Here is a 27,128-nt window from a genome sequence, read left to right as displayed (position 1 = left end):
GGCAGAAGCAAGAAGGCATTTCAACAGCAGGTGGTCTCTTTTAGCTTCAGCATGGTACCGGTCAATATAAAAATGTCTGAAGTCTTTGCCTTCATTGTTGAAAATTATTTTGATTTTCCCTTCAATACTTTAAAGATGTTCTGGGGCACCAGGGTGGCTTAGTTAAGTGTCTGCCTTCAGCTCAGTTCATATCCCAGGGTCCTGGAATGGAGTCCCACAAGCCTGCTTCTCCCTCTGTCTCTGCCTGCTGCTCTCCCTGCTTGGGAAAAAAAAAAAAATGTTACCCCACTATTTTCTCACTTGCTTTGTTTCCAACAAGAAAACTGTTATTATCCTTGTCTTTGTTCCTATGTAGGATTGTGTCTTTTTTCCTCTGGCTACCCCTAAGATTTTCCTTTTAATACATGTTTAAGCAGTTTTATTATGATATGCCTTAGTGTCATTTTCTTCATGGTTCCTGTGCTTGGGTTTTTTTGAGCTTGAAAGAGGTACAGATTTATAGTTTTCTTGAAATCTTGGAAAGTTTTCTGCTATTATTTTTCCAAATATTTTTCTACCCCCCTCCCCACCCTGCCAGTCATGAACTCTGATTACACATGTGTTAGGCTACTTGGAGTTGTCCCACAGCACATTGATGATCTGTTTACTTTTTAAGTCTTTTTTCTGTGTGTTTCATTTTGGCTAGCTGATATTGCTGTGTCTTCACATTCACCAAACTTTATTCTGCAATGCCTAATGTGATTTTAGTCTCATTTCACCCAGACATTGTAATTTCCATTGCTAGAAGTTTGAGTTAGTGTTTTTTATATTTTTTATGTTTCTACTTAACATGTGCAGTCTTGTCATTAGCATCTTGAATGTTTGGAATACAGTTAAAATAACTGTTTTGTTGTCTTTGTTTCATAATTCATTTACATCATTTCTGGGTGAGTTTCGGCTGATTGATTTTGTTCCTCCCTCATTAAGGGTTGGTTCTGTTTACCTGCTTCTTTGAAGATCTGGTAATTTGTTATTGGTTGCTAAGTGTTGTGAGTTTTACCTTGTTTTGCGTGCTTATAGTTCAATTAATCACTTAGCACTACACCCAGCATGGAGCCCAACATGGAGCTCAGTCTCATCCCTGAGATCAAGAGTTGGACGTTTAGCCAACTGAGCCACCCAGAGGCCCCAATTAGGCACCCTTTAATTATACCAAGGGGAAGAAAACGCATGGCCTTGGGTAATTTCCACGTGGTTGACAGGTCACTGAGGCTTAGAAGGTTAAGTTGCTCAAGATCAGAGTCAGCAAGTAAAAGAACAGGAATTCAGATCAGATGGAGCTGGATCTGATTCCAAAGCCTGTGTTCTTTGTACCGCACCTTGTGGCCTTGGGTATTTTCTGTCTTTTCATTTTGTTTCTAGAGTTTTTTTCTTTTGAAGGGGATTGAAAATTTTTTATTTCATATACTCACATCTATAAAGCCTTTCATTTAGAGGCTCTTCTTTTGCTTTTATGCTTAGACTGTTGTTCCCCATCTCAAGATCGTAAGATCAGATCGTCCCCTCTGTTTTCTCATAGTTACATATAATTTCATTTAGAAGGTATTCCATTAGATTCACATGTGTTTGAACTCTACAGAAATAAAAACGAATGTTCTTTTCCCTTTAAGAAGCAATTGGCCAGAATTAGTCAATAGATTGCTGGATGTGAAAATAGGCAAGATAACGTCTTAAAGTATGGGCAAAGATTTGAGCTTAATAACTTGTTACCTTTTTTTGTTTGTTTATTTGTTTAAATGATGGGTGCTGTGGAGAGAACTGTCTCAGGATAGATACAATGTCACATTGTCTCTGTGTTTGCATCTGTCTCCCATTTGGTCGAGAACGTGTTCTGAGCCTTCTCTGGGAGTGGCCCAGGTTTCTGGTTCTGGAGCTGGGTCAGCCCATTGGTGCGAGGATGCTGTTTGCTGCCAATGACTCTCCCCCAGCCTCTCAACAGAAGGAAAAGCAAAAGGTCTGGCCATTCCTGAGCAGCAGCTTCTTAAACAGCAGACAGGATGAGATTGAGAACCTGGGGCTTGTTGGTGCCTGAGAGGTGCCTGGTAGAAGGGAAAAGCTTAAGAAGGGGGTCATAATGACCAATGGCAATTTCTGCTCAGTGGGTTAGGGAGCTTATTGATTTGTCTGGCGGTTTTTATAAATCTTACTCCATTTTACATTTTAAAGCTAGCAATTAGACTTTAGTCTAATTTTTTTTAATGACATGAATTAATTTTTTGAAAAGTAGAACCACCTCATTTATGTGCAAATCATGAAGTATCTTTATAAAACATCAACACAAACATAAAAAGTTGTCTGTATGAGGGCATCATTACTCCCCCCAGCTCCTCTCTGGGTAAGTATTGTCATGAGTCCTATTTTGTCAAGGGTCCGGGTCGCTTTTACAAGGTCCTGAGCGGTCAACAAGAAATATCAAATATCTGCCACCACTGTTTGACCTGAGGTCAGAGCCCAGAGACGTCTTCGAAGCACACCCAGGGGAGGAAATGCTCCTTCAGGAACTTAAACTGCACATTTTCAGATGTTCCCAGTGTTAATAAATGTCCCCAGGCCCTGATCCCAGCTCAAAGCCATTTTGCCAGAGACATCAGTGAGGATGTTTGCTGGAACCACCTCTTCCAACTGGGATTGTTGATGAGTCCTGAGCCCAACCCAAGCAGCTTCAGCTTCTGTGGGTTTGCACACAAGAGGGCTGGCCAAGACTTGTGGGTGGACTCTAAACCAGCACTCCTTAATTATTTGTTGGGCATGTTGTTAGAGTCTGGGCAGTGGCTAAGACAGGGTGAGAAGGAGGGTGGCAGGAAGCTGTACAGTCTCCAGCAATTCAGTTCAGCTCTGCAGACCCTACTCCGCAAAAGAAATGTCTCAGGGAGAAGACATCCAACCGCTGCTTGGAGGGCAGACTAGCCTCCACCCCCATATTAGTAAAGCAAGAGTAGCTGGTAAATAGCATGTTCTCCCCATGGCACTGGATTTTCACTGACAATTTGAGACTCCCTTACATGTCAGCACCCCAGTCTCTGCCTAGCTGACCCAGGCCCTAATCAACTGGATGCAGAGCTCATGCAGTTGCCTCTACTCAAGAGAACATGAAAGGTTTAGGTTATTTCCCTACATGCCAGGGGAATAGCAATTGTTTCTGGTTTTACAGTGATGTTAATGAGGGCAGGAAGCAGACAGCTGTGTCTCAGGAACCCTACTAGGATAATCCTGACAGCTCCAAGCTCCTGTTTTCTAGGCTTTCGTGGCATGTCTGCCAAAATAAAGTTATCTTAAACAAGCAGGCATGAAGATGCTAGATGTTTACTTCTCATAAACAATGTTAGTGCTGGTCAGAAAGAAATAATATCATTGGTTGAGGAGTACATTCTCCTTCCAGTTGAGTGAGTAACGAATTATGAAGGACTTATTGAGCATCTACTTTGTGTCCAATGCCATTCCAATGCTGGGAATGAGGACTAATGAGTCAGTAGGGCATACAGAAAAAGGATTGGACAGTCCCTACCAATGAGCCCATCTTGTTGAGAAGCCAAAGCAACACATGGGAAGTGTGCCAACACCATCCATATCATGATGCTGCTGGGCTCAAAAGGGGCATGGCTGGTGGGAACAAAGGTCTTTGGGGAAGGCTGGGCAGGGTTTAGTTGGCCTCTCAGGATTCCAGTCTGGATAAACTGACAGGAGAACTCAGGCCCAAGGTCATTGGAGTGGGATGGCCAGGGCTTGCTTATTTGAGCTGACAGATGTCTAGACCTTTGGCTGATCTTCCTGTGGGCCTGCAGGAACAAGTCCATACCCAAGAATTTCAGCCCCATACAAGGCAAACTCCACCTTCCCCTTGGGCCACCATGTCTTGGCCCCAGTGTGAATTCTTGTCTTTCACGGGGGTGAGTCCATGGTGGCTGACCTCAGCTTCAGGACCCACGAAGGATTTCGCCAACACCTGTGGTCCAACCCTCCAGCAGCTGGGCCCCCACACTCAGAACCCCATCTCCATAGTCAATGGCAGGCTGATTATCAGCTCCCGGGAGCTGTTTCTAAAGGATCATTTGTATGTGCATAATAGCAGCAATTTGCATAATTATAGGAAGTCATAAAGAGTATTCAGTTGTCCAAGGAAAATGGAATTTAAGTTATGGCATAGGTCAGATCTGAAAGGTAACTTGGAATCTGCACAGTGTTCTGGCTAGCAAACCAGAGACTGTAATTGGGGAACAAAGAAGCAGCCACTGCAGCATACTTTGTTTGAGCAGGGCTCAAACCAGAGCAAGCTGGGGTGGATGGGCAGGTTTGCTGTCTTACTTTTTCATGAACCATTTCTGAGAGTAAAAGGTGAAGGAAGATAGTTCAAGAGGGGAGCCAGCCAACCACCCTCAGTTTTGTGTTCAGATGAACAGTGTTAACTCGCTGCAGTTAGCAATGCTCCTTCTGATGAGAAACACTTTTCACTAAACCTTTCGCTTTTGCACAGAAAAGATTTCTTAAGATTGATGCATTTTAAAATAGTAAAAAGTCTAATATCCTATTCATATTCAAACGAAAGCAAAAATTTGGTGGGGGGAAAGCCTTTTGCAAAGGCTCAGCAGTATGAAAAGGTACCTGTGGAAGAAAATAGTACTCAGCTCTGGAAGCTACCTGAGTGAACCTGGACCAACTACTCCACTTACTCTCTCTGGTCCTCAGCTTTCTCTTCCATCCTCCCAGGACTCTAGGTCTCTGGGTGTCCCTCCCCACCTCCTCTCTCCCCCATCTTCCGGTTGGAGCAGAATTTGAAGTCAAGTCTAGTCCAAAGCTCTCATTTCATAGATACATAATGCCAACCTCACCCCAGTTCACCCAGAGCAGCTCAATTTTTTTTTGTTTTGTTTTCTATTTTGGGTTTTGGCAATTTATATGGGAAAAAGAAAAATCCTATGACTAATGAACACTTTGAAAATCACTGGGCTAGACAACTGTTCTTATCCATTCTATGTTCATTTGCCTAGAAGCAACAGAGGTCTGAGTTATTCCAAGTGTTGGGAATAATTGTGAATGTTGTACCCAAGTTTTCGCGTCCGAGAGACCACTAAGGAGCCAACACCAATGCAATCACACTAGGGTTTATTCGACAAGCTTAAGCTTGGGCCCAAGTATACCCGACACAGTGGAGTAGGGACTTGGATCATGAGCTTAGTTAAGGCGGGGGTATTTATGGGTTCCTGTTACTAAAGCAGGGTGGGGCTTCCTGTTACTAAAGCAGGGAAGGGGGTCTCTGGAACCAAAGCACGGTGGGGGTTCTTGTTACTAAAGCAGGGTGGGGGTCCTTAGAAATAAAGTAAAGTAGGGGAAAGTTCAGCCCTTGGGCACAGGGGTCTGAGTTGGCTGCCGGAGCTAAGATGGCTGTACTTATGCTAAGGCTAAACCTGAGGTGGGATGGCCTTAATTTTTCTGGGCCTCCACAGTGAAGGTATGGTGTTTGGGTTCCCAGGGAAACCTGGGCCATTAGACCCATCTTTTGAGTTCACATAATGTTTGCATGCTCCCTCTCTCCCACTAAATTACTAAAAACCTAACAAAGTAAAAATCAGTCATTATCTTTTAAAACTGTGTTCACGAAGAAATTAAAATTTCCTTTTCGTTCCCCTGATCTCAGCCGCCAGAGGAAAAAAAAGAATCTCAATTAATAATTGGTTTATGATGCTCCCAGCTTTTCTTTGCGCTTATCTACACATTTCTAGATATCCTTCTTCTTTTTTTTTTTTTTAAAGATTTTATTTATTTATTTGACAGAGAGAAATCACAAGTAGATGGAGAGGCAGGCAGAGAGAGAGAGGGAAGCAGGCTCCCTGCTGAGCAGAGAGCCCGATGCGGAACTCGATCCCAGGACCCTGAGATCATGACCTGAGCCGAAGGCAGCGGCTTAACCCACTGAGCCACCCAGGCGCCCCTAGATATCCTTCTTTAACCAGAAAAGTTGTATTGTGTGTTGTGGCTCTGACTGTACCTTGTTAAAGACTATGCTAAGGCTGTCTTTCCAGCTGAGGACATATCATTTTATCTCATTCTTTTTCATCTGTTTATCAGCTGCCTTATTGACAAACATTTAGGTTGTTTGGGTGCTTTTGCCATCACAATGTTGCCATGACCATTCTTGTCCAGGATATCCTTATGCTGAAAGGAAAACTGCAGGCCCAAATGGCATTGCTTAGATCAAGTCACCAAACCAAGAACTTAGTACCTAAACTAACAGCAGTTTCAACAATCACCCCCACTCCCGACCCCCAACCTCCAAGGAATGTAACCTTTAGCTAGTCAACATGGAATTTCCTGGTCAATACTAGGAAATTTACTGACAGACCCCTGATGCTCCCCTTAAGAGGGCAACCTTGCCTAAACAATGCATTCCTTGCTAAAAAAAAAATTCCTGTTTTCTTTTTTAATGCTCTTTCTCTGCCTTTAAAACCCTTTCTTCTATTTAGCTCAGCAGAGTTCCCTTCTACTTGCTAGATGGGGTGCTTCCAATTCATGAATCATTTTAATAAAGCCAATTAAATCTTCATTCTACCAGAGCCTACAGAGATGCACCCTCTTTGAGGACCTGTCTTACACCCAAGGGATTATGCAATACTGCCAGAAGAATTTAAAAAAATTAGAAGTATGTGGGACGCCTGGGGGGCTCAGTTGGTTAAACACCTGCCTTTGGCTCGGATCATGATCCCAGGGTCCTGGGACTGAGCCCCACATCTCATTGGGCTCCTTGCTGGGCGGGGAACCTGTTTCTCCCTGTCCCACTCCCCCTGCTGGTGTTCCCTCCCTCACTCTCTATCAAAAAATAACTAAAATTAAAAAAAAAATAAATTAGAAGTATGTATCCAAAAGGAAAGAAACAAATCGAGAATAATGTAGTTGCACAGGTGAACCAATCTATGATGTCATTTCAGTTATAAGCCAATTCTTGGAGGAATTGAGAGCAATGGTCCTAATGTTACAGATTTTTTCACAAAACCTAAATTAGCTCTAGAGACAAGTCAAAATTCATCTATTCCTTTACCAATCCCCAAACTTTCCTTATTTATCTCAAAAGACTTGTAAATTATTGACCTTAGGAAACCCAAGTCCTTTTTAGAAGAACTTGTATTCTTTCTCTTGTTGGGTCCCCCCAAAATTGGGTACCCCAATAATGGGTCCGTGATTAAAGGAGCCAGACTGATACAAAGCAAAGGTCAAGCAAAGCTTTATTTCAAGCCAAGCATCAGGAATCAGACCCACCATCAAACAGACCAGTCGTGGCTGCCCCTGCAGAGAGGACGACCCCTCCCTGCTTTCCAGACTAACTTTTATGGAGCAAAGGCCATGTGGTTGGGCCTGGCCACACGCAGGTGGCCAATGAGATTGGAACACACACAGGAAACTCCACAGTGCTGCTAGGCAACCAACTGAATTACAGTTTACCCTAGTAGACATTTGATTTAGCCTATCACACCTTGGTTAGGATTGGCGCCAAAAGGCTCCCAAAGGGCAGGGGCCCATACTCCTTGGTAGCTAGGAGGCAGTATGCGCCCCCACTAATTGAATACCTCCTCCAGGCCTGACCCACCCTTGTACTTGGACTTTGTTACGTGGGACTGGTTTCCCGGACTTGCTTTTAAGTAAGTTCCCCTTGGGTGGGGGAGGGGAGTCAATTTAAGTTTTACAACAAAATGGCCGTTCAACAAGGGTGGGGCCGCTCTGGCTGAATAGGCCCTTACACTCTGTCCTTTGATGTATACATTTTATCATGTCTTTGAAATATAAACAGAGATCACAATCACAATAGACTGAAGGGGAAAAATAAAAGGGAATGAGGCGTTTTTTAATTGTTTGTTTTTCTTTTGGATCAGATTAGTTTAAATTCTTATACCTCCTCTCCTCTAAACCCCTCACCCCAATACTGGACACCATCCTCAACTGATTCTGTATTTGATACTGTACAAAGTTACTCTCAAAATGATTTAACATATTAAAAAAAGAAAAGTAACTCCCATTGTTATTGCTCCAATGTCCACCTACATAGTAAATGATAGTTTAAATGTCCGAATGGCCCTCTAGATTCTGAGCTCTAAATGTACAGAAGTGTGCTCAGTTTTCTCACCTATAAATTGGGACAATATTTTTCTTTTACTATAAATTAAGTGTAACTACATGTGAAGCCCCTAAAATCAACTTTAGCAATGTCAGTTTTTATATCTTCCCATCGGAACAAGATACAAGAGAAAACTGTGTTAGTCATAATTCTGCAGAATACAGGAAAATATTTAAACCTGAGAATTTCTCATGCATAGTAATATTGGAAATATTAACCTAAGATTATCCCCCAATGTATTTCCTTATTGATCCCAGGATATTGAGTTGTTCCAGGAAAGGGAGGACACAAAAGTATCTTCTAAACAGATAATTTGTTATTGTGGCTATGATGAAGTTCTAGAATATAGGTGAGGTTCGGTGGGATGAGGTCCAGAGCCGATGACCAAGAAAGAATTCTTAAGACGTTTTTGGTGCAAAATGGTGGTTTATTAAAGCATGGGGACAGGACCTGTGGGCAGGAAGAACTGTTTCCCTGGGTTGTGAGGGATGGCATGTTATGTCATGCCATAGGTTTCAATAGAACTTTCATACGCTAAAGAGGACCCAAGATACCTGAGGTCTTGCTGGTGTCAAGTTGTTTTTCCCTTTTAGCAAGCCATTGACATTAAGATAGTCGGCGCATTCTTAAAGAATGTCACATTTGTCCCACCCAGGAGTGGGGGTGAGGGGGAGATTGCAAGGTTTCAGCCTTTTGTTTTGTCCTCAGCCAGCTTTCTGCTCCCTCATCAGTTAGACCCATGTAACATAAAATTCACCATTTTAACCCTTTTAAAAGTGTACAATTTGGGGGCACCTGGGTGGCTCAGTGGGTTAAAGCCTCTGCCTTTAGCTCAGGTCATGGTCTCGGGGTCCTGGGATGGAGCCCCGCATGGGGCTCTCTGCTCAGCGGGGAGCCTGCTTCCTCCTCTCTCTCTGCCTGTCTCTCTGACTACTTGTGATCTGTCAAATAAATAAATTTTTAAAAATCTTTAAAAAAAACGTACAGTTTTGTGGTACTATTTACATTTGCAGTGCTGTACAACTATCAACACTCTCTAGTTCCAGAAATTTTGCGTCGCCCCAAAAAAGAAACCCTGTCCCCCTTGAGCAGGCACTGCCCCTTCTTTGCCCACCCCCCCCACCCCCAGGCCTTGGCAGTCTATTAATCTTCTCTTTCTATCGGTTACACATACTTAATCTCATTCCAGAAAATTGATTGAAAATCCAGTGCTCTTTGAAATTTTCAAGACACAAGCTTTTAAGACAGAAAAGTTTTTAGGAGGTCTTCAACTTAGCTTCCAAAGATAGGAGCCACTTTGATATTCTGCTGATACATTTTTTCCTTTCTTTCTTTCTTTCTTCTTTTTTTTCAAGAAAGAGAGAGGTAGGGAGGGGCAGACAGGGAGAGAGACTCTTAAGAGGCTCCATGCCCAGCACAGATCCCAACACAGGGCTCAATCTCAACAACCCTGAGATCATGACCTAAGCCCAAATCAAGAATCAAATGCTTAACCAACTGGGCCACCCAGGCACCCTACAGCAAATACACATTTTATTCCAAGAAGTACAGCTACAAAAAGAATGCAGCTCACCTTTTCTTCTAGTCATAGGTCAGAGGTCAACCTGAAGGCCTGTAGAAGACTGGGGGAATTTAAGCTGTCAGTCAGAACCACAAGACACCCAGAGAGGGAAAACAGCTCTCACTGGACCCGGCTAGTAGGTTGATATCAGGTCCTAGTTAAGGACCTAACTTTACCTGATAGATAGCAAAACTCCAGTGATGGTTTTTAAGCAACAGAACGGCATGTCTAGAAATCTGCTCAGGGAAACCAAATCCCATACAGAAGATTTCACAGCCACCACATTTGCCTAAAATCAGAAGAGGTTGACTTTGGTTATATTTCACAGCACTGGGAATGTTTGCTTCAGCTCAATGCCATTGAATTCCATGCTTTAGCTCTAATTAGCTGTGGGGTCTTGGGCCAGTCAGTCAGCATTCTGGGGAAGATAATCTTTCTCTGTAACTTGGGAACAATAAAACCCACCTCTTACCCTGAGGATAAAACAAGAGCGTATTGAGGACCAACCTGGCACAGTGTTACTGGGTGGAGTGACTAATTAGAACCACAGTTCTCAACCAAGGGTGACTTTTGCCCCCATACCCCTAGCCCTTGGGACATTGGGCAATATCTGACATTTGTGGTTGTCACAACCCTGGGCTTAGGCGAAAAAAACCTTTAAAATATAAACTTAAAAGGACTCTTGTGCCCAAACTCTAGCACAACCTCTTTAAGTCTTTAAGGGCAAACATGCATCTTAAAAATCTTCTCCACAAATATTAGTAAGACTTTTGCCATCCTGGTGTCCTTGTAACATGGCAACAACCTGTTCCTAAATCATAGAAATTAAGGTGGGTAAGCAATGGCTGTAAATGAAGAGAAGACTTAGGGCTTCAGGAAACCCAGATCCCTTGGTGCCTCTCAGCTCTCTGAAAAACCCCATTTTTTGTTTTGTTTTGTTTTGTTTTTGCATTCCTTCACCCACCATAGTACATCAAAGATGACTCAAATTATGAATAGATATTGGTAGGGAGAGACTTATATAAAGTTGCAAAAACAGTCTATCAGCTACATCTGACTTGTCAGGTGCATAATCCTGAAAAGACTGTTTTTCCCAGAGCCCTCAGACCTCCAGCTGGATCTTTTGAGCACCTGCATCTGGGACCTCATTTAGCTGCCATTTCATGTAGGTTAGCCATATGTTTTTGCTACTATACGTGTTTTCAAAATGAGCTAAAGCGTCCCCCGCTGCCAGGCTGATGCCCTCACAATGGCAAAGGAACTGTTAAAAAGTATGTGTCCTCCCTGGGGTATACCTTTCATGATCTCCCATGATTGAGGTATCCACTTCACTGGACATATATGCCTTAACAAAAGCATATGATATGTCTTAACAAAAACCTTGCAAACCTCTTAAAATTTCATCACTATACAACCTTCTGCTTTTCCTTTGTCATCTCATGCTGATATGACCAGCTACTGTAGGTCTCTAATGTCTTATACTCAAACCTAGCATCAGCAGGTTAAAGAAGCCTTTCCCAGGTTCCAGTTCAGAGAATCTAACTTGGTCACAAGTTAGAGCCTGGTGATTGGATGTTCTGAAAAAGATGGCCCTCAAGCCCCACTGGAAAGGGGATCTTACCAAATGCTCCTGTCCTCTGACACTTTTGCAAAACTAGAAGCTGTTGAGCCAAGGACACTTAGTTTTTCCTTTGTCCTTGGACTGTGAAATTACCTACTTTGGTTAACCAAAGTAAAGCCATTTTGGTCTAGGCTGACCCTTAACTTAAAAATCAGCAGGTTATTAAAAAAAGTTGTAAGATCTGATTCATGGATGATCACCAGACAGTAAAAGCCACCAAGGCTGGACATTCTTAAAATTGTTCCCTGTTGGTAATTGCACAACCTTGGGACAATGGAAAAACTACGGTTCCAATGTAAATGATAAACCCCCAAAGTTAAAGAGTAAGGCCCTCCCTATACAGTTAACTAATTTTAAAAGCATAAAAAATTGGGGCACCTGGGTGGCTCAGTCACTAAGCATCTGCCTTCAGCTCAGGTCATGATCCCAGGGTCCTGGGATCAAGCCCTGCATCGCATCATCAGGTTCCTTGCTCCATGGGGAGCCTGTTTCTCCCTTTCCCACTCCCCTTGCTTGTGTTCCTGCTCTTGACGTCTCTCTGTCAAATAAATAAATAAAATTTTAAAAAGATATATAAAACCTTTGGGTTTTATAGAAGCAAAGGGGGATGCTCTACCCCCTCTGGGAGAAGAGGCTGCTACTTTGTGAAGTAGCTCCTTTCTTACTTCTCTACTTGATAAATCTTTGATCCTTCTTCTAAATGGATTGTTCTTGAATTCTTTCTCAAGCAAAGCCAAGAACAGTCATGGTGAGGAACCCAAGACCCTTCCTCCCATTTTGGCTGTCTTTTCTCCCATGACCCACATGTTGTCATTGCTAAGAACAAGACCCCATACAACGTGTCCCTCTCCATTACTGTATTGATCTTCCCACTCAAGAGATGACCCCGACAGGCCATGGTGTCTCTTCTGGGGAGGTGATTCCACCCCGTTGACACGTTGACCAAGGGTGCACTAAGCCTGAGCACTCAGGGGCACCATTCTTTATATAGCTCTGAGGGAGGGTGACAGCCATTTGTTCCCATAAAATGTGTCCTCCAAATAGTGTCTGTGGGTTGGGGTGGGCCTTCCCACAACTGTTCTGGAGCTTTTTCTGCATCTCACCCATCCTCTTCCCAATGCCATCAAATTCTCACATCATAAACCCAGGTTAGCAATTTATTGTCAACTTCTGTCAAGGTAAGATCTCCCTTCAAGACCACTGACTTACTTTTTTACTTGAAATGTATCTCCCCAGTGGAAAAATTCTAGGTCTGGATGCAGGCACTATTTTATACACAAGGGATAGAGACAAAACAGCAAATTCTCTCAAAATTCTTCCATTCTTTGGGAGGCAGGAGTGAATAATAAATAAACGCAGACATTAGTAAGATAATATTGGATAGTGATGAGCGTTACAGAGAAAACAAGCCGGGTGAGGTGATGGAGAGTGGCCCGTAGGGGTATTTTCAGCTGGGGAGTCAGGGAAAGTGTTCCTGATGCGGTGACATTTGAGCTGAGTTCTCAGCAAAGAGGTAAGCACTGCCTACAGACGCAGCAAAGACCAGAGACAACCATCAGTACGATTGGAGCAGAGTGACGGGGAAAGTGGCAGGAGCTAGACTCTGTGGGGGAGCAGAGCTACATCTTGGACCGACTGTGCCTGACACCCCCAGGACAGTGAGCTGGAAGGCCTCTTCCAGCTTCACCATTCTTAAGTCCTAAATTAAGATTTAGAAAGCTCTCTATGCCAAATGTGATTCCATAATTTGACAACCTGGGTTGTGTGACAACCCATTTTGAGTTCTTTTATTCTGAACCAAGCTCTTAATCACTATCAGAAAGACAGCTTCTGACTTTCTATGGCCACAACTTTTCATTCCCTCTATTTCCCCCACTACAGTCTTATATAGCCCAAGTCTGTTCAAGGACTATTTCTGCATGAACATTAACACAATTTACTGGTAAATAACTAAATGGACATTTAGCATATAAATGGAGCCAAAAGGTCGGAAATGAAAATTCTTTCTTCATCATCTTTTATAGACGCTGTGCCTACCCCAGACCGGTGATGAGAAGGAAAGAGAAAGGCTAATTTTCCCTATTGATGCTTCTGTTGTTTCAAACGACTCCCTTTGCTGTGATCCCCCAGGCAACAAATGAAGCATTGTGAAGTCTTTAATGGTTCTCTCAATGGGCAATTATACATTTTTTAAGATAAAAAATCTTGTCCATAGTGCAGCTGATTACATTCATTTATGAAAATGACTAAAAATAGCAAGTCGAAATTTCTTCTGTCTTTTTCTGTTGAGGGAATCATCAGAGCAATAATCGAAAGCACAGTAGACCTGGCATCAGGAGTTGAAGCCAGCTCTGATCCCAGCAAGTGACATGACCTTGAGTACAGGATGTCACCTCTCTATGCCTCTGTGTTCTTACTTGTATGAAAGAGAGAGGAACACCACACAATACACTTTGTCTCAGAGTTGATGGGGCTGGCATGTTATGGGAAGAAGCACCTCTAGTTTTTTCCCAGGGATGGTGAGTGGGTGCGGGATATATATGTTTGCTTTACAATTCATCTTTAAATGGTGCACATTTGCTCTATTTGTGAGATGTATGTTTCACAAGTCATTTCTAAAGTCGTCAATAAATATCTATAGATACACTTGACAAAGTAGACACGGTATGACTTTTCCGCTGGATCTCCTAGCAAACAGACTAAGCCTAGGTGGAAGGCAAAACAGTCTTTCCCCTTCCATCAAAACTTGTTCTTTTTAAATAGAGTTTAACTCAAAGAATGATCAGTGAAAATTTCCAATGAAACAAAAGGGCATAGCATGTTTCCTATGGCCTCCTCCCACCCTGGTCCTCCATCCCTGCCCCACCCTCGAGGCTTTTTAGGTTCTTTCCATAAATACTCTGGAAAGCCAAAACCAGAGAATCTTGAAAGCAACAAGAGAGAAGCATATAGAAATATTTGTGTGCACAGTACTTTTTTTTTTTTTTTCGTAAATGAGAGGACATTACACATGCTGCTCAGTACTTTGCCTTTTTTTTTTTCTTCATTTATCTTGGAGATAGTTCAGTGTCATTCTTACAGATTTAAATGTATTCTTTTTCACTGAATTCCATGCTACGGATATGCTGCCCTTCTTTCCATAAGACCCTCTGATAAATATGGAGCTTGTTTTTGCTCTCGTCCACATTTCCGCAATGACTGTCTTTGTACTTCTCTCTCCTCACGTGTATTTGAATATATCTGAAGACTAAATCCAAAGTGCAATTGATGGATCAGAAGGTAGACCCACTTACATTTTAGTAGTTATTGCCAAAATGCCCTCCAGCGGGATAGTATGCCTTCACTTGATCAGCAGGATGAGAGAGTGGCTTTCCAGCTGCTCCCATGATAGTCTGTTAGTCTTTTTATTAACAAATCGAAGAGGTGGGAAATAACATTTCATCATTTGAATGTATTTCTTTAACTGTAAGTGAAAATGACGCATCCTTTTGCTTTTCTTTGAAGTTCCTATTTGGGCCCACTGTTCATTTTTCTTCTGGTTTCTTGTTCCTTATTGGTTTGTAAGAGCTCTTTAGATACTAGCCTTTCACAGTTATTTTTCAAGGTCTACGGTTCTCATTTGTTATTGGCTTGTAGGATTTCACCTTTTGCAAAAAATTTAAATTATTAGTCAAATTTATACATTCTTCCTATATAGTATGGGGGTTGTTTCTTTCTTGGAAAAGTCTTTCCTACTCTAATGCCAGTATGAATTTTTCCCCCAGGTTTTCTTCCAGTGTTTTATCTAAGTTTATTTTTCACTTTTAACTCTTTTATCATATTGCTTAATGGACTTATTTAGTGTAAGGAGCAAAGTAAGGATTCAACATTTTGTTTTTACCCCGATGTCTAACCTGCTATCTCAAATCCACTTCTTTTTTTTTAATTTATTTTTTATTTTATTTATTTGACAGATCACAAGTAGGCAGAGAGGCAGGTAGAGAGAGAGGGGGAAGCAGGGTCCCTGCTGAGCAGAGAACCCGATGTGGGGCTCGATCCCAGGATCCCAGGATCTGGGACCTGGGCCGAAGGCAGAGGCTATAACCCACTGAGCCACCCAGGCGCCCCTCAAATCCATTTCTTAATAAGTTCTCTGCATAGTTTTGAAATGTCACATTATTAGGGTCTAAAAATTACTGAATCTATAAGTTGAAAACCATTGGGTGGTAAATTTATGAATTAATTCAGTCATTCCTGGCATATTTAAGGAAAGATCTAACACAATAGCATAAATAGCGTGTGCTTATTATGTGCTAGTTCCTGCTCTGAGTGCATTGCATGTACTTGCTCATTTAATACACACAACCATGGTATAAGGTAGGTGCCGTTAGCTTCATTTACAGATAAAAACACGGAAGCACAGAGAGGTCACGTAACTGCCCTCCAATCACACTGCTTGTGAGTGGCAAAGCCACGATTTGAACATAGGCAGGTTGACCTCAGAATCCATGCTTCTGTCCACACTCTCTATTACCTCCACTGGGTGGAAGATACTGTTGTGTGTGCTTCCCAGATTGTTCTAAGAACTTCACATGAAATGATTTCACTTACTCTTCACAACAATCCTCAGATGTAAGCGCTATTCCTATCTCCATTTTGAGATGAGCAAACTGAGGCAAAGCACAGCTGGAAGATAGAAAGAGAAAGGGGAGTGGTGAGAAGACTCCAGAGAAGGAGGAACTTTGTTCTGTGTCTTTAGAGCAGCAAGGAATCACAACAGTGTGTGAATCAGGGCTCACCTGCTCAGGATTGGTTTTTGTGAAGTTCCCTGGGAGCAGCATGGAGAGTGGAGAGGGGAAGGGGCTGCAGAATGGGTGTGGGGAGACCAGACCCCAGGCTCAGACCATGCTGCAGCGTCCACCTACCACAGACGGCCATCCAGTGTTGAGTAGGCTGTACCCACAAGGCACGAGAATGACTACCATCTGGGGCAGCATTTGTGTACCGGGGACAGAACTCAAGACAGGTGCTTATAGTATTTAAACTTTTCAAAGGAAACCAAAGCGCCTGGAGGTTAAGTACCTTGCCTGTGCTCGCCCAGCTAGTGGGTGCTAACTCCCAGTCACAAACCCTTCCCTCTTTACTCAACCCCCACGCAGATTGAGTCCTTCAGATGCTGGAGGGCTGACTCATGACAGCCTTGAAAATTGGATTTAGCAATTCCTTTACCATCCTCTCTTCTCAGAGCTAAAGAGAAATCAAGGAGATTTGATGAATGATATTAGTAGATGAGCTTCTATTATCATATATCACTAGGTCTTTTAAGAGTTTCTTTTTCGGTTGAGGTTAACTTTTCTTCAGACTTCGGCATGTTCTGCTGAGGTTACTTTGTGAATCCTTGTAACTGCTTTCCTCCGGGTGAAGGTCAAGTTCGGGGCCCACTGTATTCTGTGGTGCTATTAACCACCCTCTCTCCCTACAGATCCGAGTGATGGTGGACCTCTGCAACAGCACCAAGGGCATCTGCCTTACAGGTAGGCCGGCCTGGCACTGAGCGAGAGGGGTTCACACTGCACACACGTGGGCTCACCAGAGGACCAGGGCAAAATGAACACCTAGGAACACTAAGAGTTATAAAAACACATGTTGGTTTACTTATACCAGATTTTTTTTAAAAGATTTTATTTATTTATTTGACAGAGAGCGATCACAAGTAGCCAGAGAGGCAGGCAGAGAGAGAGGGGGAAGGACGCTCCCTGCTGAGCACAGAGCCCTATGCGGGACTCGATCCCAGGACCCTGAGATCATGACCCGAGCCAAAGGCAGAGGCTCAACACACTGAGCCACCCAGACGCCCCTTACCAGATGTTTTTAATGAGCTCAGTATCAATTGAAATATAATTATGAAAAATAATATTTTTGGTATTACCATAGAAATATAGCCATGAAAAATAACTAGGTCTCGGATAATTAGAAACGTGTGGTACCTTGAAATGGGGCCATAGATGTTTTCCTTATTCACACGACTTTTTAAAAGAGGAAAAAAAAGGGGTATTTGCTTATCAGAAGTAACTGTTTCCTTATACATATGGCATGAACAGGAAGTTCTAGAAGCAAACTGCTAATTAGTCAAGAAAACATTATGAAGAGTGCTCTGTGTGTGGTGTCTACTGTTTGCTAGGTGAGATGGGGGGTTATGTCACAGCTCCCCTCCACTCAGGAAATCAAGGACAAATAAACAGGAGGGAGGGAATCAACAAGGAGGCACAGCAAGCCAAGGGACACAGCATGGCTAGTGGGTTGGGCGGGTGGGGGGAAATGTGCTGTTAATAGACAATGTACACCTGAACCTAAGGTGTCCTGCCTCCTGCCTGAGGTGGTGGGGGGTGCCTGCCTCCTGTCTGCTGCCTGAGGGAAGTACCTGATTCCTGCCTGAGGGGAGCTGGGTGCTTGATTCCTGCTTGAGATGAAGTGCCTGCCTCCTGCCTGGGTCGGGAGTGCTTGCCTCCTGCCTTGAGAAGCTTGGCGCAAGGAAGAACACAGACCCCAGACAGTTCACCTAATTCATTTTACCCTAGACCAAGGAAGGCTCTGGCCAGGCCCAAGGATGGGCCTACGGAGCCTGATATCAGACACAGCTATTTCCATCCTCTCCCCCATTCTGAGGAAATGATTTTTGCATTAAAAGTCTACTATGGAGTAAATGCACAGCTCTCCTGAACTTTAACACATAACCAGAAGACTTTGAAGCCTGATGAAGCTTCTGTTGATCCTTCTCCGTGTCTGCCCTCAGGCCCTGGGGTGTCCCACTGACAGGGCACACTGGTGGAGGTTAGAAACCCTGCAGGCTGCGTCCAGCCGTGAGAAACCCCGTCCTGCGTGCCAGCGTTCTCCCGGCGACCGCCCATGACCTGCCCTGCACTGGGAGCTCAGTGCAAGTTTGGTGAACGACTAAACCGATGGCTTATGGAAATGATTAAATTGGGGGCAGTGGGCTGGTGAGAAAGACATTTCCCTGAAGAACCCTGGGTCCAAGTTTGCCTCTTGTTTGCTTAGTTTAGTTTTAGCGAGAAAAGCTATAATCCTGTGGCTTCTTGGGAAATGCTAATTGAATTACTCAAGACACATTTCGACCCTCAGAGAAAATTAAATCTCTTCGGAAGAGCTTGGCCCTTCATTCTGAAACTCTTGTGTCTTACGCACCTTTCTTTCATCTTCGAAAGTCCTGTTCAGAGTTCCTCATGTGACAGTAATGAGCACTAGAAAAACGCTCAGATGGATGGAATTACAGGCACAAAAATCCTGTTGAGAGGCACAGGAAAAGCCTCCTCCTTTTTGATATTTATTATAGAAGTGCTAGAAGGAGAGCCTCGCTGTTCAGTGAATGCTGGTGGAGCTGTCGAGACCACTTAGGGAAGATTAGGGGTGGGGGGTGGGGATCGCATCTGTGCTGGAAATGGGTTGAGGAAGCTATTCTTTGGTACCTCAAAATCTTTTCAAAAGCCAGCACCTTCTCGTTTCATGCCAGCTTGAAACTGAGCCCCCTTTTCACACAGAAGGCTCTTCAATTAAAACTTAGGTGTGAAACTTACAAGTTGCCAAGCGCGGTTGTATCTCGGGACAGATCACGCTGTCTGGACAGGGGGCAGAAAGGTGATAGGATCCAGGACTGCACTGGCAGCTACAGGGGCAAGGGCAGAGAGTCTTGGTCCAGAGCTCCAAGAAGATACTGGCAGGAGCGGCTGCCAGAGTGGACCCCGGGCTTGGGGCCTGAGGCCTGAGAACAAGATCCAGCTTTACATGGGACTCAGCTTTGAAAAAGCAGGCACTGTGACTCGAGGCTAGTCTAGCTGGGACCGCGAAACCCCATCCCTGTTCCCTTTTCTGGAGGCAGCTGTCCGTGGTCTGGGGACAAGGACGGATGTATGCAGCCGGTAACCGTCAGGCAAATAGTGAGGGCAGTTCAGGAGCTAGAGCAGGTAAGGGTTTTGCTAATGCACATTTTGTGCTTTTGAGTACAAACGGCATGCTTTTCTGGATGCATCCCATCCCAAAGCCCAGATTTCCTGGGACCCCAGAAACATATTTTCTGGAATAGCAGGTGTCTTAAAGAAGGCAGGTTCTTGGGTTCTTCACTTCCAGTGGGCTCAGAGCATAGGCTTTTTGGGAAAATCTCAAAACTACGACATTACTGACCTGCTTATCTGGGCAGGGGTGCTTCAAATCCACATTGCCCATTCTCCTTATGGCCAAGGGGCTCCAAACCCGTGATGGCACTCCTTACAGATCCTTACCCTGTACCCCGGCAGACACGGAGAAGGGATCCCAGCCGCCACGGAGCATGGCCTCATGTCATTCTTTTCTGGCCTTCCAGAAATCTGTACTGACAGGTGAGAACTGGCACTTGAAATAAAACCTATTGGCCATCCCTACTCTAAATCTTGAAGGTTGCCGTGCCATGGTCCAAAGTTGAAATGCACCAAACAGATGGGATTGGACCAAAGCTGCAGTTTAGCGGGGACATAGGAGGAAAGACGCCTTTCCAAGTTAGGTGGCCTGGGACTGGCCCCGCGGTTGGTGGCAGGGGCAGCCGCAAAGGGTGTACCGTCGGACACAGGCTGGGTCCTGAGGCCTCCGAGACTTGACCAGGGCAACGCTGGTCAACTGACAGGCTGTTCTCAGAAACAGCTGGTGTTTGCTCATGCTCTCGCTCAGCTGGCCTCACTGAGCCACTAGCCTGTTGTTCTAGTTGGTAAGTTCCAGTTCCACATGCGAGAACTAGGGCCCTCTCAGGCCATCCCTGAAGGACAGCCAAGTACTCCTGACTCCCAGGGGAAAGGGGAGCCACACTCCCTTTGGCTAGAGCTCCCGTCTGGCCCTGAAGCCTTGGCTGGCTGAACCCCAAGCCCTGGGGAGTCCCTGCTGGGAACAGGAGAGGAAGAGAATCAGGGCCATAGGCCCCACAGGCGCCAGGCCTGGCTTTATCAGGCTTAGTGGCTGAACCGGACCTTCCTTTCTGACATGTTTCTATTTGGATTTTTATTTGGGGGCTTCTTTGTGTTCCACTATTGGTGAGACTTCAGGAAATGTGGTCATTCCTTCCTCATAACTGTCGTGCCCGTGTTTCCTGTCTACATTGAAATCCTTCTCTTTGCTAGCAGCAGAGCTTATCCGAGGCGGGGGTGGGGGGGGTCAAGAAGTTACCAGTTGTTGTAAGGACAGAGGGATGTATTTGTCAAGGTAGGTTAGGACAGGCTCTGGTAGTGATTAAACCATAAAATCTCAGTGGCATAACCCAGCAAAGGCTTTTTTTCCTCCATGAAGTCCGGACACTCCAAGTTGGTTCTGGGGACTCCGGGATCCCAGTATTGCCATCTTGTGGTTCTGTCATGTCAATGCCAGTCACCACCACTCCTCTCTGATCTCTCTCAGCACAGGGGCATTGTTTTGCCTTGCGTGACAATCCACAGACCTCCGATTTACATAACTGAGGCCACTGTGGGTCAGTCTTAGATTTCAAGGAGAAAAAAACTCTAAGCGGCTCAGCTCCTCCAGCATCCGCCCACTTCTCACCGATTCTGGTTAGGAATGTGAGTTGGGGCAGTCAGAGCCTGCTGTGGCAATGAAAATTCAGGGCCCCTTCTTCAAAAAGCAGGAAAAGGGCTTCCTCCTTTCTTTAATGGTTTTACTCTCTACCTGCTATGGTGGGGCTTTTTATTTGCTATTTAGTGTCATACTCCTCAAGGTGAGGGATGCTCACAGAATGGGTACAGGCCCTCACAAGCATAGGAGACCCCACTCTGTGACAAAGGCGTGTAGGACATATGTCAGGCCCAGGCCCCCACCCATGTGGAAGGTGGTGGCAGTCTCTAACCGGGTGGGGAATGGGGCAGACGCATCAGAATCTTGGGAGGCAGCAGAAAACTTGTCCTGCGGAAGCCAGGAGGCAGTGGGAAACAGGGAGACAGTAGGAGGCGGGATCACATGTGAACCAAGTCTCCAAGTCCCAGAGACATTCTCCATTGTCCCATCGCTCCAGCCCCGCATACAGTGCTAACATGAACCTGGCTGTCCACGTGTATCCCCAGGGTTTCTGTTATTCAAGAAGAGAAGAGTCAAGAGTTGAGAAAACATCCTGATGAACAGTTTTCTCAAGACCCAGTTGGCACACACTATTTGACATTTGACTTTAGTATAATGGCACATATTTGGGGCTTCTTTCAGGTGTAAGCAGCCTTTGGGCAGCTCTGTAGGCATCCCGAGCGGGTGTCGGGATACAGGTTCACCATCACTGTAGCACTCTGCTTCTGGGCTCTTTGAAAGTGTTTGTCTCCTTTCTCTTCTGAAATTCTCTTCTCCTTTAGGTTCAGGGTTCAGGACCTCCTGGATTCCCTCCTGTACCTTTGGTTCAGTCTCTCTTTCCTGATGCCTCTTCTATCACCCATCTCCCTCCAGATGTGGTATATGTCCCCCCCCCTCCATCCCACAATTTGGCTCAACATTTTACTTTTGCTCCCAGACTAATAGCTCTCAGGCTTTCTAGAGTCAGGGACTCCTTTAGGACTCTGTTGATAGTGACTGATTGTTTTTCCAGAGACGTTTCGCATCTGGTCGGGGTTCCCCATGACCACCTGCTTCCCAGTCACCTGTCATGCCTGGTGAAAAAGCACTTCCCTGGGCCCCACTCTAAATGTAAACTGAATTAGATTCTCCAGCTGGGGTCTAGGTAGCTGCATTTTAACGAGCATTCTAGATGATTCTATGGACTCAGATGACTGAGAACTATAACCATAGGTGTCAATGATCCTCAGGTCAATGTCAGGAAATCCTAATCTAAACATTTCTCCATAGCAACATTCTTGGCCATGACCAAAGTGTCCTAAATATACAGCTCTAGCCAGGACTTCTCTCCAATACTCCTACTGCATAGAAATGGTTATTGGACTATCTTGAGAACTCTTGAAACCTATATAGACAACTGATTCCTGCTTGGTGACCTTTTATCCAATCTACACATCTGAATTTGGTTCCATCTGTAGTCGGGAATGATGACTGATTTCTTCTGCCATCTACACACCTCCTTACGTGTGTACAAGCATGTGCCATCTGGGGGTAAAAATCATGTCGCCACAGGCTATAGTGGTACCATTTTCACCAAATCATTTTTGCCCCAAATGGGACTGCATGTATAGAAAGAATACATCCAAACACTTCTTCCAAGAGTCGTCATTCTCTTTCCATCCATATCCTCAGTTCCCCATCATCTGAGAGTCCTCTTCTCTTGCCCCTACCCACTCAGACATAGAGCCCTGCTCATTCTTCTGCTGATATACCTCTTGAATTTCTAGCTTTCTCTACAACTCTACAGTTACCAACCAGTCTGTCCACAACCTTGCCCCTCATTTTAACTACAACGGTCTTCTGAGTGTTTTCTCCCCACCCCACCTCTCTTTCTCTCTTCTTCTTTTTCCCCAGTTGTATACAACTTCCATCTACAGAGAGGATTTCAAAAACACACTGATTTCATGGTATCATCCCCCAATTAAGACCTACTGTAGCTCCCCACTGCCTTGCAGACACCACCTACACCTCTCCTTTTGGTGTTCCAATGCCCCACACCCACCCCACCAAGTACTGACTCAGCCTCATCTCTACACACACCAGGTTGGCCAGGCTTCCTCCTTTCACTCTCTCTGAATCATGCAACTTTCCACCCCCGCGTCTTTGTTCCTGCTGGTCCCCGACCTGAGCTGCCCAGCCCTAGCCCCGTGGCCGTGTCAGGCTCATTGTTTCTTCAGCACCATAGCTCAAACCTCACACACTCTGGAAACCTTCTCAGACTGCCATGTGCCACATTGCCACAATAGTCCTTGGAGGGACTGCTTTTCTGTAACTCCCTCCCTCGTGTTTCATTGTGGTTTCCAGCTAGATTGTAAACACCAGAGACACAGGGACCAAGATTTCTGCTGCCTAGTAGACTTTAGTGCTAGACACAGGAAGTGCTTAGTAAATGGCTTAGTAAATCGTTTTGTGAAAAGTCATAGGCTTGGATTTGTAGAACGACCTTTCTACTCCAATATGGGTAATCATCATATATGTTCTGGAAAAACAGAAGGACCTCAGCCGCTCATGTTATAAGCCCATTGGCTTGTCCGAGTGCTTAAATAAAATAATTGACAATGAGACTCTCCTATTTGTGGAAGCAAAATTGTTTTGTTGGATTATGTGTAAATGGTTCATCTGAACCCCATAGATCCTCAGGTAATTACACACTAAGCAAGATGTTTGTTACCTGATCTGGGCCCTCAATTGTTCCCAGGCTATTTCGTGCAACAGAATAGAGACCTGAGAACCAGTTCTGCTCTCAGTTGCCCTAGGTGGCCTGGAGGAAACGCGCTCGCTGGATGAGAGCTCTTGGGACTGCTTTCTCACGACAGCCAGATCTCAGCCCGGCAATGACAGCACCACCATTTCCCGATGCTTACCTGGGCCCAGGCTGCACTAGTGCCCTCCTGCGTTCTTACCAAGCCTCATTTAGTGAAGCTGACGGCTTGAGAGATGACTGACGTACGAATCTATGGTGAAGCCCACTCAGAAATTATTCTTAGTCCATTGAAACCTAAGCAAAAGTGGGTTTGACTGGCAAATTATTGAATTGCTTTCAAGGATCTTTTGAGTGAATATGCTGAGTTCTTAAAAAAAGGCATGGAGTGGTTGCTTAGGGCCAGTAGATGGTTAATAATCATTAGGAGGGGAAGGTGCCCTTTGATTTGGGGTTTGTGGTGCTGGCTTCACTATCTACCAGCCATGCTTTACCATCTAAATTTGTTTTTTTGTTGTAGGACCCCCTGGCCCACCAGGTAAGAGCCCATGGATTTTCCCACTTCCTGGGGAATGGGGAGGGGACTCGTTCCCCAGATGGCTCAGAAGGGATGGAGGCGGAAAAGGGGGAAGAACATGAGTGTGTCCCCCTCCTTATCTCTACCCACATCATGAGCTCGTCTGTCCCCTCCCACTCAAGAAGCTGCCATTACTATTCCTTCCCTTCCTTCAAGGGGGAGGGTGGGAAGGGAAGGTAGAAAAGGAGGGGAAGTGGGAGGAGAAGATCTGGGAATGGCACTGATGCCCATCCAGTTTCACTGGCTAAAGCTGATCATATTGAGCTCAGTGACGATTTTTTAAGATGGTCTTGTTTCCTGTGTTTCGACGCAGGATCTCCAGGAGTCGGTGGGCTTCCGGGACACAACGGATCAGACGGACAGCCTGGTCCCCAGGGCCCAAAAGGAGAAAAAGGAGCAACTGGAAAACGAGGAAAACTGGGTATTTTGGCAACTTTTCTAGTTAATCCCCTATTGCTTGTCTCAATTACCGCTTTTCAGACGGGCCCAAGAGGAACATAGTGGGGAGACGGTGTTACCCCTTTGCCTATGAGACTGGTTTAACTCTCATCAGGAAGCCGCTGTGGGCTGAGTTGCCACAGGCATGCTTTTGAGTGCAGGCCTGCAAAGGTTTACATCTATCTAGAGAGCGGCCTCCCTGGGAACTGATTCCGCTCTTCTGCTCACTCCGAGGCAGACGAGACAGACAGAGGGATGGAAGGGGCTGGAGCAGGCAGCCCTGGGGAGGAATGCTGCAGGGGCTTTGGGACAGCCTCCGTGTGTTCTGACATCCAAGTTCTTTTGAGGCTCAGGTCCTGCCCCGCCCTCTCGCTGCCTCCTCCTGCCCAGCAAATCCTTGTGTCTGACGGAGTGTCAGCTGATTGATGCCGGCCACAGGGGTTCTTGGCTAGAGGAGTAGCTAGAACTGTTTGAGTAGCAGGCCCCCCTGGGGCTGGTACTTGGATCACGTGGTCCCGGCAGCGGCGTCTCCTGTCCTGGTGCGAGGCCCAGCAGGAGGCTGTGGGCCAGGGTAGGCAAGTTCTGAGGGGCTCTGAGCTCCAATGCTGGGGCCATCTGTGGACAAGGCCAGGAAGATGCCCCGATGCGAGCGGGCCCACGACACGGTGGGGGCCCCACTGCCAGGGGTAGGGATGCCCCAGGAGGCTACCGGGGCAGGCCTGGCCCTGAGCCACAGCAGTCAGGACCGACTCTACCAAACCCTCTTGTTTATTTTCAGCCTCTTAGCTCTGCCATACCAACTCACCTAGGCAAGCCCAAGGCTAGAATAACTACTAGACCAGTCTTCCAGATGACACGGTACCCTCTTCCAGCACCTCTGCTCTTCTAAGCACTTTAAGTGAGAACCAGTAGAAAGTGAGAAACTTGTTAAATGGCTCTGCCGTTCGGTCAAGCCGACACGCTCCTGTTCCCGGGGGCTGCCTCTGAGAATGGGCCCACATGGTCCCAGTCAGCTCAGTCCCCAGAAGGCCGGCCATTTCAGCGTTAATTACAAACCAGTAATGGACCCTTACATGGTGGATAATAATCGTAATTATAAATGAGCATCGGCGGTGAATAATGATAGCCATCAGTGTGTAGACGTTTGGTTTATTCCAGAAAGGCCCCAGAAAGGTAGTCCAGTCCTGAGGATCCAGCAATGAGTATTTTGAGGGCCAACTCGGGGGGAGGAAACCTCCATGGTTCACTGGGTGTGGAGCAGACAGGAATGGGGTGACTTTCAAAAAGCTTACAGACCCTGGCTTTGAAGAGGGGTATTTGCTTGCCACCCATGACCCAGTGAAGCCCAGACAGAACAAGCTCATTCATCTCTATAATGGTGGGTGCTGTTCTAGATGTTGCAGATCCAGAAGTGAAAAAGCTGACAAAATCCCTACCTTTGTGAAACCCCCATTCCATTCTGGCAGATGGACCATAAACAAGCTAAATAAGTAGGAAAGGATCAGCTGTTCCGCGGTGCTAAGTGCGACAGGGGAAACAGTGTCAAGAGAGGGAATGACAAGTGTGTGTATGCAGTGGGAGTGGGGGGTGGGCTGACTGTGGATTGGGAGGCCAGGTAAGGCCCCCTTGGGCCTTTGAGCCAACACCTGGAGATGGGGAGAGAGGGAGCCACAGGCTATAGGGGGACAGGGGGTTTCCAGCACAGTGTGTGAGGGCGGTGTCCCCACAGGGTCTGAGGAGCAGCAGGGCAGTCAGGGCAGCTGGACAGAGGGGATGCAAAACGTGAACCTGGTGGAGATGAGGCCAGAGAGATAGTGGCCAAGTCAGCTTGGCCCTGGTATCGTAAGAACTATGGTTGGTACTCGGAGGAAACTGGGAGGACTGGCAGCAGTGTGGAGAACTGCCTTGCCTCACCAGGAAAGGGAAGGAGGCAGTGGTGGGACAGTGAGAGGGGACCCAGGTCCACTCATCAGGGCAGGGGACCAAATCCCACGGGACCTCCAGCAAAGACGCAAATGCTCCTTTGCAGCGGGCTTCCAGCACCGGAGGCCTCCGGGAGTCAGCAGCATTAGAAGGAGAAGCCTTGGCTAAGGTTGAGTAGAGAACCTGAGTCACAAAGGGCCCAGGCAGTTGTCCTTGCCCCAGGCCAGGGGAAAGGGAGCTGAACACCATCCTCCATGTACAAACACAGAGACTGTCTGACGAGCCCCGCTCTATGGAGAGGTTGTTAAAGCACAGCTCCGCCATCGGCCAGCTACGGCTCTGACCTAGACCCTGAACTACTCCAGCACGTGGGTCTGGTCACCCTGTCAAAGCCCTGAATCTGTTCTTTCCTTCCTCTGCTTCCTTCCCTCGTCCCACGATGGGTTCACTTCCTACCTGACACTCAGTGTTCTTGCAGGGAGGGGAGACCGGAGCTGGTCAGAGGGTCTGGGCTTTGTTCAGACAGCACTGAGAAGCCCCCGAGGGGTTGCAAGTAGGAGAAAGTGA

The 27,128-nt window shown here is 45.8% G+C and overlaps 1 protein-coding gene across 1 annotated transcript in view; it reads left to right on the top strand.

Moving 5' to 3' along the window:
* Nucleotides 1-27,128, top strand: part of GLDN (gliomedin) — a 61,958-nt gene that overhangs the window by 14,728 nt on the left and 20,102 nt on the right. Inside the window, exons 2-4 of the mRNA XM_044231186.1 lie at nucleotides 16,784-16,835; nucleotides 24,144-24,161; nucleotides 24,514-24,621. Of these exons, the coding sequence (XP_044087121.1) occupies nucleotides 16,784-16,835; nucleotides 24,144-24,161; nucleotides 24,514-24,621 (178 nt within the window). The remainder of the gene's footprint in view (nucleotides 1-16,783; nucleotides 16,836-24,143; nucleotides 24,162-24,513; nucleotides 24,622-27,128) is intronic.

This window comes from Neovison vison, chromosome 13 (assembly GCF_020171115.1).
Source record: "Neovison vison isolate M4711 chromosome 13, ASM_NN_V1, whole genome shotgun sequence".
Classification (NCBI taxonomy): Eukaryota; Metazoa; Chordata; class Mammalia; order Carnivora; family Mustelidae; genus Neogale; species Neogale vison.
This window is presented reverse-complemented; position numbering and strand designations above follow the sequence as displayed.